The sequence below is a fragment of the Phocoena sinus genome, chromosome 15 (assembly GCF_008692025.1).
Source record: "Phocoena sinus isolate mPhoSin1 chromosome 15, mPhoSin1.pri, whole genome shotgun sequence".
Classification (NCBI taxonomy): Eukaryota; Metazoa; Chordata; class Mammalia; order Artiodactyla; family Phocoenidae; genus Phocoena; species Phocoena sinus.
In genome coordinates this window covers 52,020,302-52,034,177 of record NC_045777.1, presented here as the reverse complement: position 1 = coordinate 52,034,177, position 13,876 = coordinate 52,020,302, and the positions used below count along the sequence as shown (strand labels likewise).

The following is a 13,876-nucleotide window of genomic DNA, read 5'->3' as shown; positions in this document are numbered from 1 at the left end:
TGAGAAATAAATGTCTGTTGTTTAAGATCCCCCCTCTGGGGCCTATGGTATATTATGGCAACCTGAGTGGACTAAGACACCTGGATTCTCCAAATTCTCCCAGCACCAGAGGAAGGAACCCCATCAGCCTTAACACATAGGGAAAGAAACCGCAGAGGCAGTGATTTCTAATGGGTCTGAGGTTTCTTTTCGGGGTGATGAAATGTTCTGGAATTAGATAGAGGTGACAGAGGCCCTACTCTGAATGTACTAACAGTCACTGAATCATACACTTGAGTCGGTGAACTCTATGGTGTGTGGATTGTATCTCAATAAAGCTGTTACTAAAGAAAGAAAGAACTAGGCAGGGTGGCACTGGTGGCACTGATAGCTGACGGGACCTAGGGACAGGCAGGGCGGTGTTAAGGACGGCTCTGGGTTTCTACTTATGTGGTGGAGCTGTCAGAGGAGGGGGATGATGAGGACACTCCCCTTCTCCACCTTTGCTGCTGGTGACCATGGGATATCCAGGGTCAAAGTCCTGGGGGCAGCTGGACACACAGGTTTGGTTGCAGAAGGGAGGGCAGAGCTGGGGCTGCAGATTGACAAACCGTGGACCCTGAAAATGGCTGGGCAGAAAAGGGCTGAGGTCCAGTCCCCAGAACACCAACCACCTTGCTTATCGGTTGGGTGGGAGCCAAGGAGCCCTCAAAGGAGATGCAGAGAACCTGGGAGCCACCTTCAGGTCTGCAGGGATTAAGGAGGGGCAGTGAGTGCAGGCGGTGAACTCTGAGATACACCCGCTGAATTTAGTGACAAGGAAGTCGGTGCTACCCAGCAGGAGCCATCTCGACAGAGGACATGGGGACAGGAGGCTGGGCTAGGTGGGCAGGGGGAGCTGGGCCAGGAGAAGCGTTTCAGTGACGCTCACCTCACAACCCCAGGGACAAGACTGAGGGCTGGGGACCCTAGAGCCAGCCGCTGGCCCATTTTTAAAATGTGAGTAACTTTTTGGCAGTCTCGCTGCTCCTTATGAACTTCTTATTTCAGATTTCATAATTGAGATGTTGTTGTGCCATCACCCAAAGAGACACAGAGATATATTAGTGGCTCCACGTGGTGCAGACATAATGAAACAGGGTTTATTGGGGGAACTAGGAGCGGAGTGGAAATAGGGAAGGAGGAGGGCGGGACCACGCCCAGCTGTCGCTGTCCACCAGGGGCCAGCTTCCAAGAGGGACTTGCCTCTGTGCACTTTACTCTGTGACAGGGATAGGGCAGGGGACATCTCGCTGGCTCTGGAACCGTGGAGGAAGTGGCTGTATGATGGGGAGCCTCTGGGGCTTGGTGGTGGGTGGTGAGTGGCCATGGGGCTACCCAAGGTGGCAGCAGTATCCAAATTCACGTCCATTGGGGAGTCCTTGGTCCGAGCAACATGGACCATCCACCTGCCCTCTAAGGTCAAAGCAGGTGCAGAGATGAGAATGAGTGGCTGGGCCCTGGTCAATGTGAGCATGGGGGCAGAGGGACAAGCCTGAGTCCTTCCTCTGACTCTGGGCCTGGAGCCCAGCCAAGGTGACAGGCATGGGACTCGAGATTTGGAGTCTTCTACCCTGCGCCCCGTGGAAGCCCTACTGTGGAGGGTGGGAAACCAGTGACCCTGCAGGCGTTTGGGTGACATTGGCTGCTGGGACTCGGTGCTTCTCTCCGGGCACTTCAGGCCTGTGTGAGTTTCCTCTTTGTGTGGGACTGAGCAGAGACCCAGCTGGTGCTGGCACAGACTTGACTGTCCTTTTAAGTTCAGGTGCCGTTCTATAAGTGTGGTCGCCTCCCGTGGATGTGCACATCTGTGGGTCTGGGATTGGGGTGCATCTGTTCCCACAGGGCTGTCTTTGGCCTTGGCCATGGGCAGTTCACTCTCTCGGGGCAGCGTGCTCCATGGCCAAGAGCACTGCCCGAAACATAGCCCCTGTGTTGCGTGTCCACTGCAGGTGGCCAGCAGCATGATGGGTCTCTTGGCAGGTGCCTGCCTTCTACCTGGGAGGTGGGCTGTCACGTTGCTGGACCATCTCCATGCCTGCTGGCCAGGCTGGTGGGTGAGGGCCCCATGGAGCCGGTAGTCGGGTCAAGAGATGGGACAGTTACCTGCCTGGGAAGGTAGCCAGGGTCTTGGGGGTCAAGGTTGCCCTGGCTTGGGGGTGCCAGTTCCACTTCAAGCTTGCCACAGCTTATGAAAACGAGTCAGGGAGGACTTGGGATGAATCAGCAGAGGATCCAGGCCTCTCTTTCAGCTCCACAGGGGCTGGGGAATGGCCAGCAGAAGCTGCACTGTCCCCCCGTGCGCTGGGAGCAGACCCCTCAGCAACCTTTCCGAGGACTCCCACCACTAGGACTAGGTGGGTCCTAGTCCAGCGGGCACCTGGGCCAGGTGACCAGACTCTGCCCCAGGTGTGGAGGCTTCCCTCTGCCCAGCCAAACTCCATCACTTCCCACCACGTGGCACTGAGACATGTGGAGTGTATGCCTTTCTGGTGGCCATCTGTTGCTGCAAAGGGCATGTGGACGCACAGCAGCTCTACACAGTAAGATATAAAATCAGGTTTATTGCAGGAAATGTATAGGCAGAAGGACAGTGGGGGGTGTCTGAGCTGTCACTGTCCCATGGCTGGACGGCAGGCTGCATGGCCAGCTTGGTGGGAGGGAGCCTGCACTGTGTGCTCCCCCTGCAATTCAAGGAGCCCGCTGGGGAGGATGCGGCCCTGTTAGCAAGCAGCAGTCTCTGGAGGTGGTTGGGAACATGGGCTCACTGCTCCCTGCAGGCTGTCTCCCTGCCGTGCCATCAGACAGGAGAAGGGGTTGCGCCTGCTGTCATCGGGGTCTGCCTCTCCTCCTGCATCAGGCGAACGTGGGCGACCCCGGTGGAGTTTGCCCAGTGCTGGCTTCCTGCAGCCGTCAGGCTGGCTTCCAGGGCCTGAACAACACCTGCCCTGGGGATCATGGACACTGGGTTTAATTTAAGTTGGAAAACAGCAAAGGGAACTCTAACAGAGGGTGTAGCAAGGCCTCTGGTTTCGGCCTGCTCTGTTAATGGGACAGCCACACCCCGGCAGCAGATGGCCAAAGAGCCTGAAGGCCCACCTGGCACCTGCCCGGAAAACACCTGGGGCGGCTGGAACCGCAGGGGCAGCTCAGCCTGAGGAAGCAGGAACTTCCCCAAACATGCCCCACCTTCGTCTTGAAGTGGCCTCCACGATGATTTTCCACGTTGTGGAGCTGAAGCAGGACCACACCCAACAGGAAAGCCCTTGGCAAAGCCGTGGGCTCTGAAAACAGATGGGTATTTGCACCAGGGCAGGAGCAGGTGTCTTTGTGAACGATGCTTCCTTCCTCAGAGCTTTTGGTGGCCGTGGCCCTCCCCACGTCACTCCACGTCACACACAGCTGCGGGCCACCAGCTCCTGGGGCTCTTCTTTGTCGGCAGGGAGACACCATCGAAGCGTTCCTCCTGGGAGGCCTCTTGAGGAAATGTGAAGGCCGTGGATGCTTTGGAAGAGTGAAAAAGGTTTTGTCGAGCAAAATCTAACCGGGTGGGAAGTGCCGGGGTTCTGTGTGGACCTGGAGCATCCTTGACGCAGGTGACACGTGAGGTTCCTCTGCTGAGTCTGGGAGGAGGCTGGCCTCATTGGGACTCGCTGTCCAGATGTGTATCTTCCACCTTCCTGATGACAAAGAAACACACATTCTTGATATCCATGAAATCCAAACGTGGTGGAAAGAGATAATCAAGAAAGTTAAGGATTCCCGTAATCCCTTTCCCCTAGAGATCACCATCAACCAGATCATTTTTATACACACTCATATACATGCATCACAGCAGTTCCTTTAAAACGTGAGATTGGGAATTCCCTGGTGGTCCAGTGGTTAGGACTCTGAGCTTTCACTGCCAAGGGCGCAGGTTCAATCCCTGGTGGAGGAACTAAGATCCTACAGGCCATGCGGTGTGGCCAAAATAAATAAATAAATAAATAACTTCATACCCTTTAGCTACACCCCCGAACATTCTTCACCCTAGGCAACCACTAATTTAATTCCTTTTTTTTTTGATTTTTTTCTTTTTTTTTTTAACATCTTTATTGGGGTATAATTGCTTTACAATGGTGTGTTAGTTTCTGTTTTATAACAAAGTGAATCAGTTATACATATACGTATGTTCCCATATCTCTTCCCTCTTGCGTCTCCCTCCCTCCCACCCTCCCTATCCCACCCCTCCAGGCAGTCACAAAGCACTGAGCTGATCTACCTGTGCTATGCGGCTGCTTCCCACTAGCTATCTACCTTACGTTTGGTAGTGTATATATGTCCATGCCTCTCTCTCACTTTGTCACAGCTTACCCTTCCCCCTCCCCATATCCTCAAGTCCATTCTCTAGTAGGTCTGTGTCTTTATTCCTGTCTTACCCCTAGGTTCTTCATGACATTTTTTTTTCTTATATTCCATATATATGTGTTAGCATACGGTATTTGCCTTTTTCTTTCTGACTTACTTCACTCTGTATGACAGACTCTAGGTCTATCCATCTCATTACAAATAGCTCAATTTCATTTCTTTTTAAGGCTGAGTAATATTCCATTGTGTATATGTGCCACATCTTCTTTATCCATTCATCCGATGATGGGCGCTTAGGTTGTTTCCATCTCCGGGCTATTGTAAATAGAGCTGCAATGAACATTTTGGTACATGACTCTTTTTGAATTTTGGTTTTCTCAGGGTATATGCCCAGTAGTGGGATTGCTGGGTCATATGGTAATTCTATTTGTAGTTTTTTAAGGAACCTCCATACTGTTCTCCATAGTGGCTGAACCAATTCACATTCCCACCAGCAGTGCAAGAGTGTCCCCTTTTCTCCACACCCTCTCCAGCATTTATTGTTTCTAGATTTTTTGATGATGGCCATTCTGACTGGTGTGAGATGATATCTCATTGTAGTTTTGATTTGCATTTCTCTAATGATTAATGATGTTGAACATTCTTTCATGTGTTTGTTGGCAGTCTGTATATCTTCTTTTAAGAAATGTCTATTTAGGTCTTCTGCCCATTTTTGGATTGGGTTGTTTGTTTTTTTGTTATTGAGCTGCATGAGCTGCTTATAAATTTTGGAGATTAATCCTTTGTCAGTTGCTTCATTTGCAAATATTTTCTCCCATTCTGAGGGCTGTCTTTTGGTCTTGTTTATGGTTTCCTCCGAGCTTTCACTGCCAAGGGCACAGGTTCAATCCCTGGTGGAGGAACTAATATCCTACAGGCCATGCGGTGTGGCCTAAATAAATAAATAAATAAATAAATAAATAAATAAATAACTTCATACCCTTTAGCTATACCCCCCAACATTCCTCACCCTAGGCAACCACTAATTTAGTTTCTTTTTTAAAAAAAAATATTTATTTATTTATTTATTTATGTTTGGCTGCGTCGGGTCTTAGTTGAGTCACATGGGATCTTTCATTGTGGAGTGTGGGATCTTTCGTTGCGGAGTGTGGGCTCTTCGTTGCAGTGCATGGGCTTCTCTCTAGTTGTGGCATGCAGACTCCAGAGTGCGTGGGCTCTGCAGTTGCAGAACGCGGGCTTAGTTGCGCCTCCGCATGCGGGATCTTAGTTCCCTGACAAGGGATCAATCCTGCATCCCCTGCATTGGAAGGCGGATTCTTAACCACTGGAACACCAGGGAAGTCCCTAATCTACTTTTTAACTCCATAGATTTGCCTATTCTGGACATTTCATAGAAATGGAATCATACAAGTTGTGGTCTTTTGTGTCTGGCTTCTTTCACTTATCATCACGTTTTTGAGGTTCATCCGTGTTGTAGTGTGTGTCAGTTCTTCATTCCTTTTTATGGCCAAGTAATATTTCATTGTATGAATGAACCATGTTTTATTTATTCATTCAACCATTAATGGATATTTTGGGTTTTCACTTTTTGGCTATTATGTTTAATGTTGATATGAACATTGGTGTACAGTTTTTTATGGACACATGTTTTCAGTTCTCTTGGGTGTACAACTAGAAGTGGAATTACTGGGTGAACAAACACTCTATGTTTAACTTTTTTTTTTTTTTGGCTGCATCACACAGCATGCAGTTTCCCCGACCAGGGATTGAACCCTCACCTCCTGCACTGGAAGTGCGGAGTCCCAACCACTGGACCGCCATGGAAATCCCTGTTTAACATTTTGAGGAACTGCCAGACTGTTTTCCAAAGTAGCTGTGCCATTCCACCAAGAGTGTATGAAGGTTCCAATTTCTCCACATCCTTGTAAACACTTGTTATTGTCTGTCTTTTTGATTTAGCCATCTTAGTGGGTGTGAAGTGCTAGCTCACTGTAGTTTTTGTTTTTGTTTTTTTTTGGCTGCATTGGGTCTTCATTGTTGTACACGGGCTTTCTCTAGTTGCAGTGAGCAGGGGCTACTCTTCGTTGCGGTGCGTGGGCTTCTCATTGCGGTGGCTTCTCTTGTTGCAGAGCATGGGCTTTAGGTGCGTGGGCTTCAGTAGTTGTGGTGCACGGGCTTAGCTGCTCCGAGGCATGTGGGATCCTCCCAGACCAGGGCTCGAATCCGTGTCCCCTGCATTGGCAGGCGGATTCTTAACCACTGCACCACCAGGGAAGCCCCTCATTGTAGTTTTGTTTTGCATTTCCTAAGGCTAATGACGTTGAACATCTTTAATTGTGCTTACTGGCCATTAGTATATCTTGAACTTCATAAAAGAAATAAAATCTTTGAAATAAAAACTGTCTATTCACATCCTTTGTCCACGTGTTAATTGGATTATTTGTCTTTTTATTGTTGCGGTTTGCAAGATCTTAGTTCCCCGACCCGGGATTGAACCGGGCCCTGGCAGTGTAAACTCTGAGTCCTAACTGCTGGACTCCCAGGGAATTCCCTAAGAATTCTTTATATATTCTGGATACAAGTCCTTTAACAGATATGATTTGCAAATATTTTCTCTCATTCTGTGGATTGTCTTTTCACTTTCTTGATGGTATTATTTGAAGCACTAAAGTTTGTTTTTTTTTTAATTTTTCTATTTTTGGCTGCGTTGGGTCCTCGTTGTTGCGCGTGGGCTTTCTCTAGTTGTGGCAAGTGGGGGCTTCTCTTCACTGTGGTGCACAGGCTTGTCCTTGCAGTGGCTTTTCTTGTTGCAGAGCACGGGCTCTAGGAGCATGGGCTTCAGTAGTTGTGGCTGCTTTATTTTGTACAAAAAGGTAAGAGTGAGCAATTGTTATCACTTAGGGATAGTATCAGGGTCAAGTCCTGGAAACATCCTTGACCTTGACCCTGGAAGCTAAGGGTCAGCCTTGCAAGCAGGTTGTTCTAAGGACAGAAGTTGCAGGCCTGCTGCATTAAATCCGTTCTGTACACAAGCTGTATGATATTGATTTACAGCTGGGAAAGCAATCTTGCATTCCTGGCATAAGTCCCATTTGGTCATGGTGTATGATCCTTTTTTATGTTGCTGGATTCAGTTTGCTGGCATTTTGTTGAGAATTTTTACTTCTATGTTCCTAAGAGACATTGCTCTATAGTTTTATTTCTTTTAATTAATTAACTAATTAATTAATTTATATATTTTGGCTCTGCCAAGTCTCAGTTGAGGCACATGGGCTCTTCATTGTGGCATGCATGCAGGATCTAGTTCCCCAACCAGGGATCGAACCTAGGGCCCCTGCACTAGGAGCACGGGGTCTTACCCACTGGACTACCAGGGAAGTCCCTAGTTTTCTTTTCTTGTGATATCTTTGCTTGGTTTTGATAACAGGGTATTGCTGGCCTTACAGGATGAGTTGGGAAGTGTTCCCTCTTCTTCTATTTTTGGGAAGAGTATCTGTCTTCTTTAAATATGTGGTAGAACTTGGAACTTCCCTGTTGGTCCAGTGGTTAAGACTCCATGCCTCCAATGCAGGGGGCCCGGGTTCGATCCCTGGTCAGGGAACTAGATCCCACATGCCGCGTGGCCAAAAAAAAAGAGAATATATATATATAATGTATATAAGTATGTAAATAATATATATTATATCTATAAATATGTATTATATATATATATATATATATATATATATATATATATATAAAACATATATATATGGTAGAACTCATCAATTAAGTCATCTAGGCCTAAGTGGGAATCTTAGTTCCCTGACCAGGGATCAAACTTGTGTACCCTGCAGCAGAAGCACAGAGTCTTAACTTGTGGGTAGTTTTAAAATGACTAATTCAATCTCTGTACTTGGTTTAAGTCTATTCAGATTTTCTATTTCTTCATGAATCAGGTTTGGTAGCTTTCTAGGAATTTTTTCATTTCATCTAAGTTATCGAATTTGTTGGCATGCCATTGTTCACAGTATTTCCTTATAATTGGTTTTTCTGGTCTAGCTAAAGGTTTGTCAATTTTGTTGATCCTTTCAAAGAAACAACTTTTGGTTTTGTTAGTTTTCTCTATTTTTTTTTTTAACATTAAAAAAAATATTTTATTTATTTATTTATTTATTGTATTCTTGCCTGTGTTGGGTCTTAGTTGCAGCACACAGGATCTTTGTTGTAGCACGTGGGACCTTTTGTTGCTGCACATGGGCTCTCCATTGCAGCGCACAGGCATCTCTCTAGTTGTGGTGCACGGGCTCCAGAGTGCATGGGCTCTGTAATTTGCGGCATGTGGGCTGACTAGTTGAGGCGCGTGGGTTCAGTAGTTGTGGCACGCGGGCTTAGTTGCCCCATGGCATGTGGGATCTTAGTTCCCCGACCAGGTATTGAACCCGTGTCCCCTGCATTAGAAGGCGGATTCTTTACCACGGGACCATCAGGGAAGTCCCTACTTTTCTATTCTCTATTCCATTAATTTCTATTCTAATAGCTATTATTTCCTTCCTTCTGCTTGCTTTAGGTTTACATTGTTTTTCTTTTTCTAGCATTCTTTTTCTAACATGTAAGTTTGAGTTATTGACTTGAGATCTTTATTTTTTTATTATTTTTTTAAAATTTATTTATTTAATTTATTTATTTTTGGCTGTGTTGGGTCTTCGTTGCTGTGTGCAGGCTTTCTCTAGTTGCGGCGAGTCAGGGCTACTCTTCCTTGCGGTGCACGGGCTTCTCGATGCAGTGGCTTCTCTTGTTGCAGAGCACAGGCTCTAGGTGCACAGTCTTCAGTAGTTGTGGCTCGCAGGCTCTAGAACGCAGGCTCAATAGTTGTGGTGCACAGGCTTAGTTGCTCTGCGGCTTGTGGGATCTTCCTGGACTAGGGCTCGAACCTGTGTCCCCTGCTTTGGCAGGCAGATTCATAACCACTGTGCCACCAGGGAAGTCCAAGATCTTTATTTTTAATTTTTATTAAAAAAAATTTTTTTTGGCTGCGCTATGCAGCATGTGGGATCTTAGTTCCCTGACCAGGATTGAACCTGTGCCCCCTGCAATGGAAGCGCAGAGTCTTAACCACTGGACCACCAGGGAAGCCCCTCAAAGTATTTTCTAATCTCCCTTGTAACTTCTTTGAGTCACTGGTAATACTTATAAGTAGGCTGTTTAACTTTCATGTATTTGTGAGTTTCCCAAATTTTTTTGTCATTGACTTCTAATTTCTTTCCACTGTGGTCAGACAAAATACCTTGCATGATTTCAATCCTTTTAAATTTGTGGGGTCTGAGGACTTCCCTGGTTGTCCAGCAGTTAAGACTCTGTGCTCCCAATGCAGGAGGCCTGGGTTTGGTACACGGTCAGGGAACTAGATCCTGCATGCTGCAACAAAGATCCCCCATGCCGCAACTAAAGACCAAGTGCAGCCAAATAAATAAATAGATAATTTAAAATAAATAAAAAATTTTGTGGGGTCTGGTTTCATGGCCTAGATATGATCCATCCTGGGGACTGTCCCACATGTGCTTGAGAAGGACGTGAATTCTGCTTTAGGTGGTGGCCTCCTTCTTGCTCTGCATTCTCCCTTGGATCCCTTGGATCACTTGTTTTGAGGGGAGATAGCTGTCATGTTTGAGGGCACTCAAACAGCCCTAAGGAAATGTCTACATGGTGAGGAACTGAGGCCTCCAGCCCACAGCCATGTGAGTGAACAGGCCACTTGGAAGCACTTCCTCCAGCCCCACTCAAGCTTTCAGATGGGTGTACCCCCACTGACATCTTTCCTTCAACCCCAGAACCACCCCACCCAACCACTCCTGAAATCTCAACCCACAGACACTGTGACAGACAGTAAATATTTATTGTTCTTAGTCACTAAGTTTTGTGTAATTTGTGATTATGGTAATACAGTTACCCATAGCTCTGTTGGCTTTCAGGAGCACAAGTCTCGAAGCACAGTTGAACTTCAGGCAGAAGTTTTGTCTTTTCTGAGGAAAAAACACTGAAAACATGGATTAATAATTCTTTTCTTGTTGAAGCTGCCAGAGGCAAAGGCACACCTCCTGGAACGATGACTTCAAGGCCTTGAGGATGAAAACCAGGTGGAATGACTCTGATTGGGGGAGTCATTAGGGGAATTCTGGTTTTCTGATGCCAAAACTACCTATGCCTGGTAAAATAAACTGCTGGAGATCCTGAGTCAGTCTTCACCTTGTCACCAAAAAGACTGGGAGGCAACAATCTCAAAGATGGCACGCCCTTCACCCCAACAAAGGCAAACCACAGCGCCTCATCCTTGGTTAAGCTGAACAGTGGCTTTCTCATGGAAAAAAAAATTTTTTTAAACAGAAATCAAGTTTCTTTTGTTTGTTTGATGCAACTTGGATTCATTCCCATATTTTATAAGATGTGGCCTTTAATATTTCCATGAATTAATATGAGACACATAATGCTTTCTAAAGACTGGTTTTACTAGAAAAATGGTACAGATGAACCGGTTTGCAGGGCAGAAATAGAGACACAGATGTAGAGAACGTATGGACACCAAGGGGGGAAAGTGGCGGGGGGGGGTGTGGTGATGGGATGAATTGGGAGATTGGGATTGACATATACACACTAATATGTATAAAATAGATAACTAATAAGAACCTGCTGTATAAAAAATAAATAAAATAAAATTTAAAAATTTAAAAAAAAGACTGGTTTTACATTCTGTTTATCTGAAGGGAACCCATTTTCAGTTTGATACAGTTAATTATTTGCAAAACTACGTGTGTGTGTGCACGCACGGGAGCACTCATGTTTGTGTGTGCACACACATTAGTATATTCTTCTAGGGCGGTCTATATTTTTTCATCAGATTTTCAAAAGATACTACCGCCCATAAAAAGTTAGGACCTCTTAGTATAAAAGAGAGGGAAAAAATGGCAGTTACAAGGGGAGTTGGTTTTAAGGATGGGACCAATTTACGTGTGTTTCTAGGCTCAGGAGAAGGAGCCAGTAGAGAGGAAGCTTAGAAGACTGGAAAGGCAGGAAGACCAGGGAACAAAGGTCCCCAGACAGTGCCTGTCGCCTGAGGTGTCTGAACCTCGGGCTGGCAGAGACCAAGATACCCACAGCTCTCTCGCCCCCACTCCTGTCTGTACCTGGGTCCTCTTGCTGGGCTGTGCTGGGGAGCCGCTCCCGCTGCCTCAGGGCCTCCAGGCCCGCCAGGTCAGGCAGGTGGCAGTGGCTGCGCATGATGGTCACCCGCTGGCCCTGGGTGATGGCCCGGCTGCGGCAGCCCATGCGGGCCTGGTCCCGGCACATCCAGTATACCTTCTCCCCGGCCGCCTTCTCCTTCCTGTAGAGGAAGGACTCGTACACCAGGAACCTGCCCCCGAGAGAGGTCCTCAGGAACTCCAGGGGCTGGAGGGTTTCTGGAAGGAACATGACGTGTGAGTGGGGTGCCTGGGCCGGGCCTTGGAAGCAGGGGACAGAGCCTGGGTGCCAGGGATGGAGACTGCTTCCTTTGTCCCACCAGCCAGCTCCAGCCAGGAAACTGCAGACCCCCCCAACCCCCGCAGGTCCCTCTTTGGTCCCTGCCCTCCACCCCAGCCTGTGCTGCAGGGCCCTGGGGACTGAAGCTCAAGCCACCATGGCCCTGATGCCCTGGAGTGCAGACTGTCTGTCTGTCTGATGGCTGTAGTGCTATCGGGGAGGCTGGCCCTGTAGCCGCCCAAACACTGAGCTTTCCTGCAGGCCTCTCCTGACCCTGCTCGGCCTTCATGCTGGCTGGCAAGCAAGCACCCCAGGGCAGGGGCTGGGCTGAACTGGAATACTCTGGAAGGGCAGTGGTTGGTCTCGACAGTGCACTAGGGGCCTCCCGGCTCCCTGTTCACCCTCCCCTTGGCCAGCTGGCAACCAATCAAATTCTCCCTTTTGAGACTTTTAAGACTCTGAACTGAAAGCTCCTGACATGTTGGGGTTGGGGTGGCTGAAGGCACTGGCAGGGGTGGGGAGGGAGAGGGGAGACAGAGGGTCCCCCAGGTCCAGGAGCACTGCCCCACAAATGGGTGCTGAGCATTTCCTGCAGCTGCCAGTAATGCCACTGCAGCCCCTGGCTCTGTTTTCTCCAGTGGTCTGAGTGGGTTTCTCCCACTGACAGCGCATCCCAGATGAGGACCAGTGCCATTAGTGTGGAGTCCAGATGTGGCCCCTGCCCTAAGGGAGCCCACAGACCAGGAGGACAGACACCACTGGACATGGGCCACAGGAGGAATGTCCCAGCAGGCAGCCTCCAGTCTGTGTTCTGAGCTGTCCCCAGGGGCTGCTGGGCCAGCAGGGAGCCAGCGTGCCGGCCCCTGCCACGCCCCTCTCACCCACACCTGAGCCTTCCCTCTGGGCTGGGCTGGGGAGCTGCTCCCGCTGCCTCAGGGCCTCCAGGCCCCCCAGGTCGGGCGGATGGCAGTGTCTGCGCATCACCATGACCCGCTGGCCCTGGGTGATGGCCCGGCTGCGGCAGCGCATGCGGGCCTGGTCCCGGCACGTCCAGTACACCTTCTCGCCGGCCGCCTTCTCCCGCCTGTAGAGGAAGGACTCATACACCAGGAAGCTGCCCCCCAAAGGGGTCCTCAGGAACTCAGGGCCTCCTGGGGAGAAATGGGAGAGGGGGTCGGGGGAGGAAGAGCCTGGAGCCAGGCCTGGAGCCGAGGAATGAGGGGGGCCGTGACCCCGTTCTCAGAGCCTAGAGCAGCATGGCTCCTGGCATAAGACCCACGGACCCCACCCCACGCTGCACTTACCTCCTCACAGCCCAGGACACAGGCCCCCCATCCCCCAGACTCAGCCTAGCCTGAGCTCCCAGGGCTCCTTTCCCAAGCCTGGGAGAGAAGGGAGGCGGGAGACTGGTGAGGTGGAGATCGCTGAAGGCAGAGTCCGTCTCCTCCACCTCGCGGCGCCTGCAGGAAGGCGGTGTCTTATCTGAGGTGCCGGCAATGGGATGGCACAAGGGCCTCTCGCCCCTGCTAAATTGGAGGAATTAGTGGACAGGCCCTACAGGGGATAAGCAACCAGGAGCGAAATGGGAGTTGCATGCAGCCCCTTGTGCGTGGTGGGCAGTGGGGCTGTAGAAGGGTCCACTCACCCAGGGAGCCAGGCTGGGTGGGCTTTGACCTGAGGGCAGGAGGGGAGGCAGGGAGTGGCCTGGGCCACTGTCCTGACGTGTTGAGAGGGGGGACCTGGAAGGTGGCCACGGCCTTCTGCTCTGAGGACTCCCTTCCCGCCACCCAGGCACCAGGACCACACAGGAGGGGTGGAGGGGAATTCGGGGGTCCGTCAGCACAGCAGCAGGGATGGCAGCCATAGTGGGGGGTTGGTGAGAATGCCCTGGAGAAGGGGGAGCCAGGGTGGGGGGTGAGTGGCCGAAGGGGAGGTATATGATGTGGGGCATGTTTCTGCTCCCCCAGCACCCAATGAAAATGTCCACTGAGGGATGAAAAAGGCACAGGGCATGAGG

The 13,876-nt window shown here is 49.5% G+C and overlaps 1 protein-coding gene and 1 non-coding gene across 7 annotated transcripts in view; one reads left to right on the top strand and one right to left on the bottom strand.

Moving 5' to 3' along the window:
• Nucleotides 1-2,562: 2,562 nt before the first annotated feature.
• Nucleotides 2,563-13,876, bottom strand: part of FLYWCH1 (FLYWCH-type zinc finger 1) — a 29,693-nt gene continuing 18,379 nt past the window's right edge. For 4 of the 6 annotated variants that reach the window (XM_032606431.1, XM_032606437.1, XM_032606433.1 and 1 more), the window contains 4 exons: nt 12,747-13,010; nt 11,526-11,798; nt 10,295-10,381; nt 2,563-3,698 (listed from right to left, as the gene is read on the bottom strand). In XM_032606431.1, the coding sequence (XP_032462322.1) occupies nt 3,559-3,698; nt 10,295-10,381; nt 11,526-11,798; nt 12,747-13,010 (764 nt within the window). In that variant the 3' untranslated portion in view covers nt 2,563-3,558. The remainder of the gene's footprint in view (nt 3,699-10,294; nt 10,382-11,525; nt 11,799-12,746; nt 13,011-13,876) is intronic. The other 2 variants (XM_032606434.1, XM_032606436.1) reach the window with 1 other exon arrangement.
• Nucleotides 7,894-7,966, top strand: TRNAW-CCA. Its single transcript has one exon. It is a non-coding gene; the product is annotated as a tRNA-Trp (tRNA).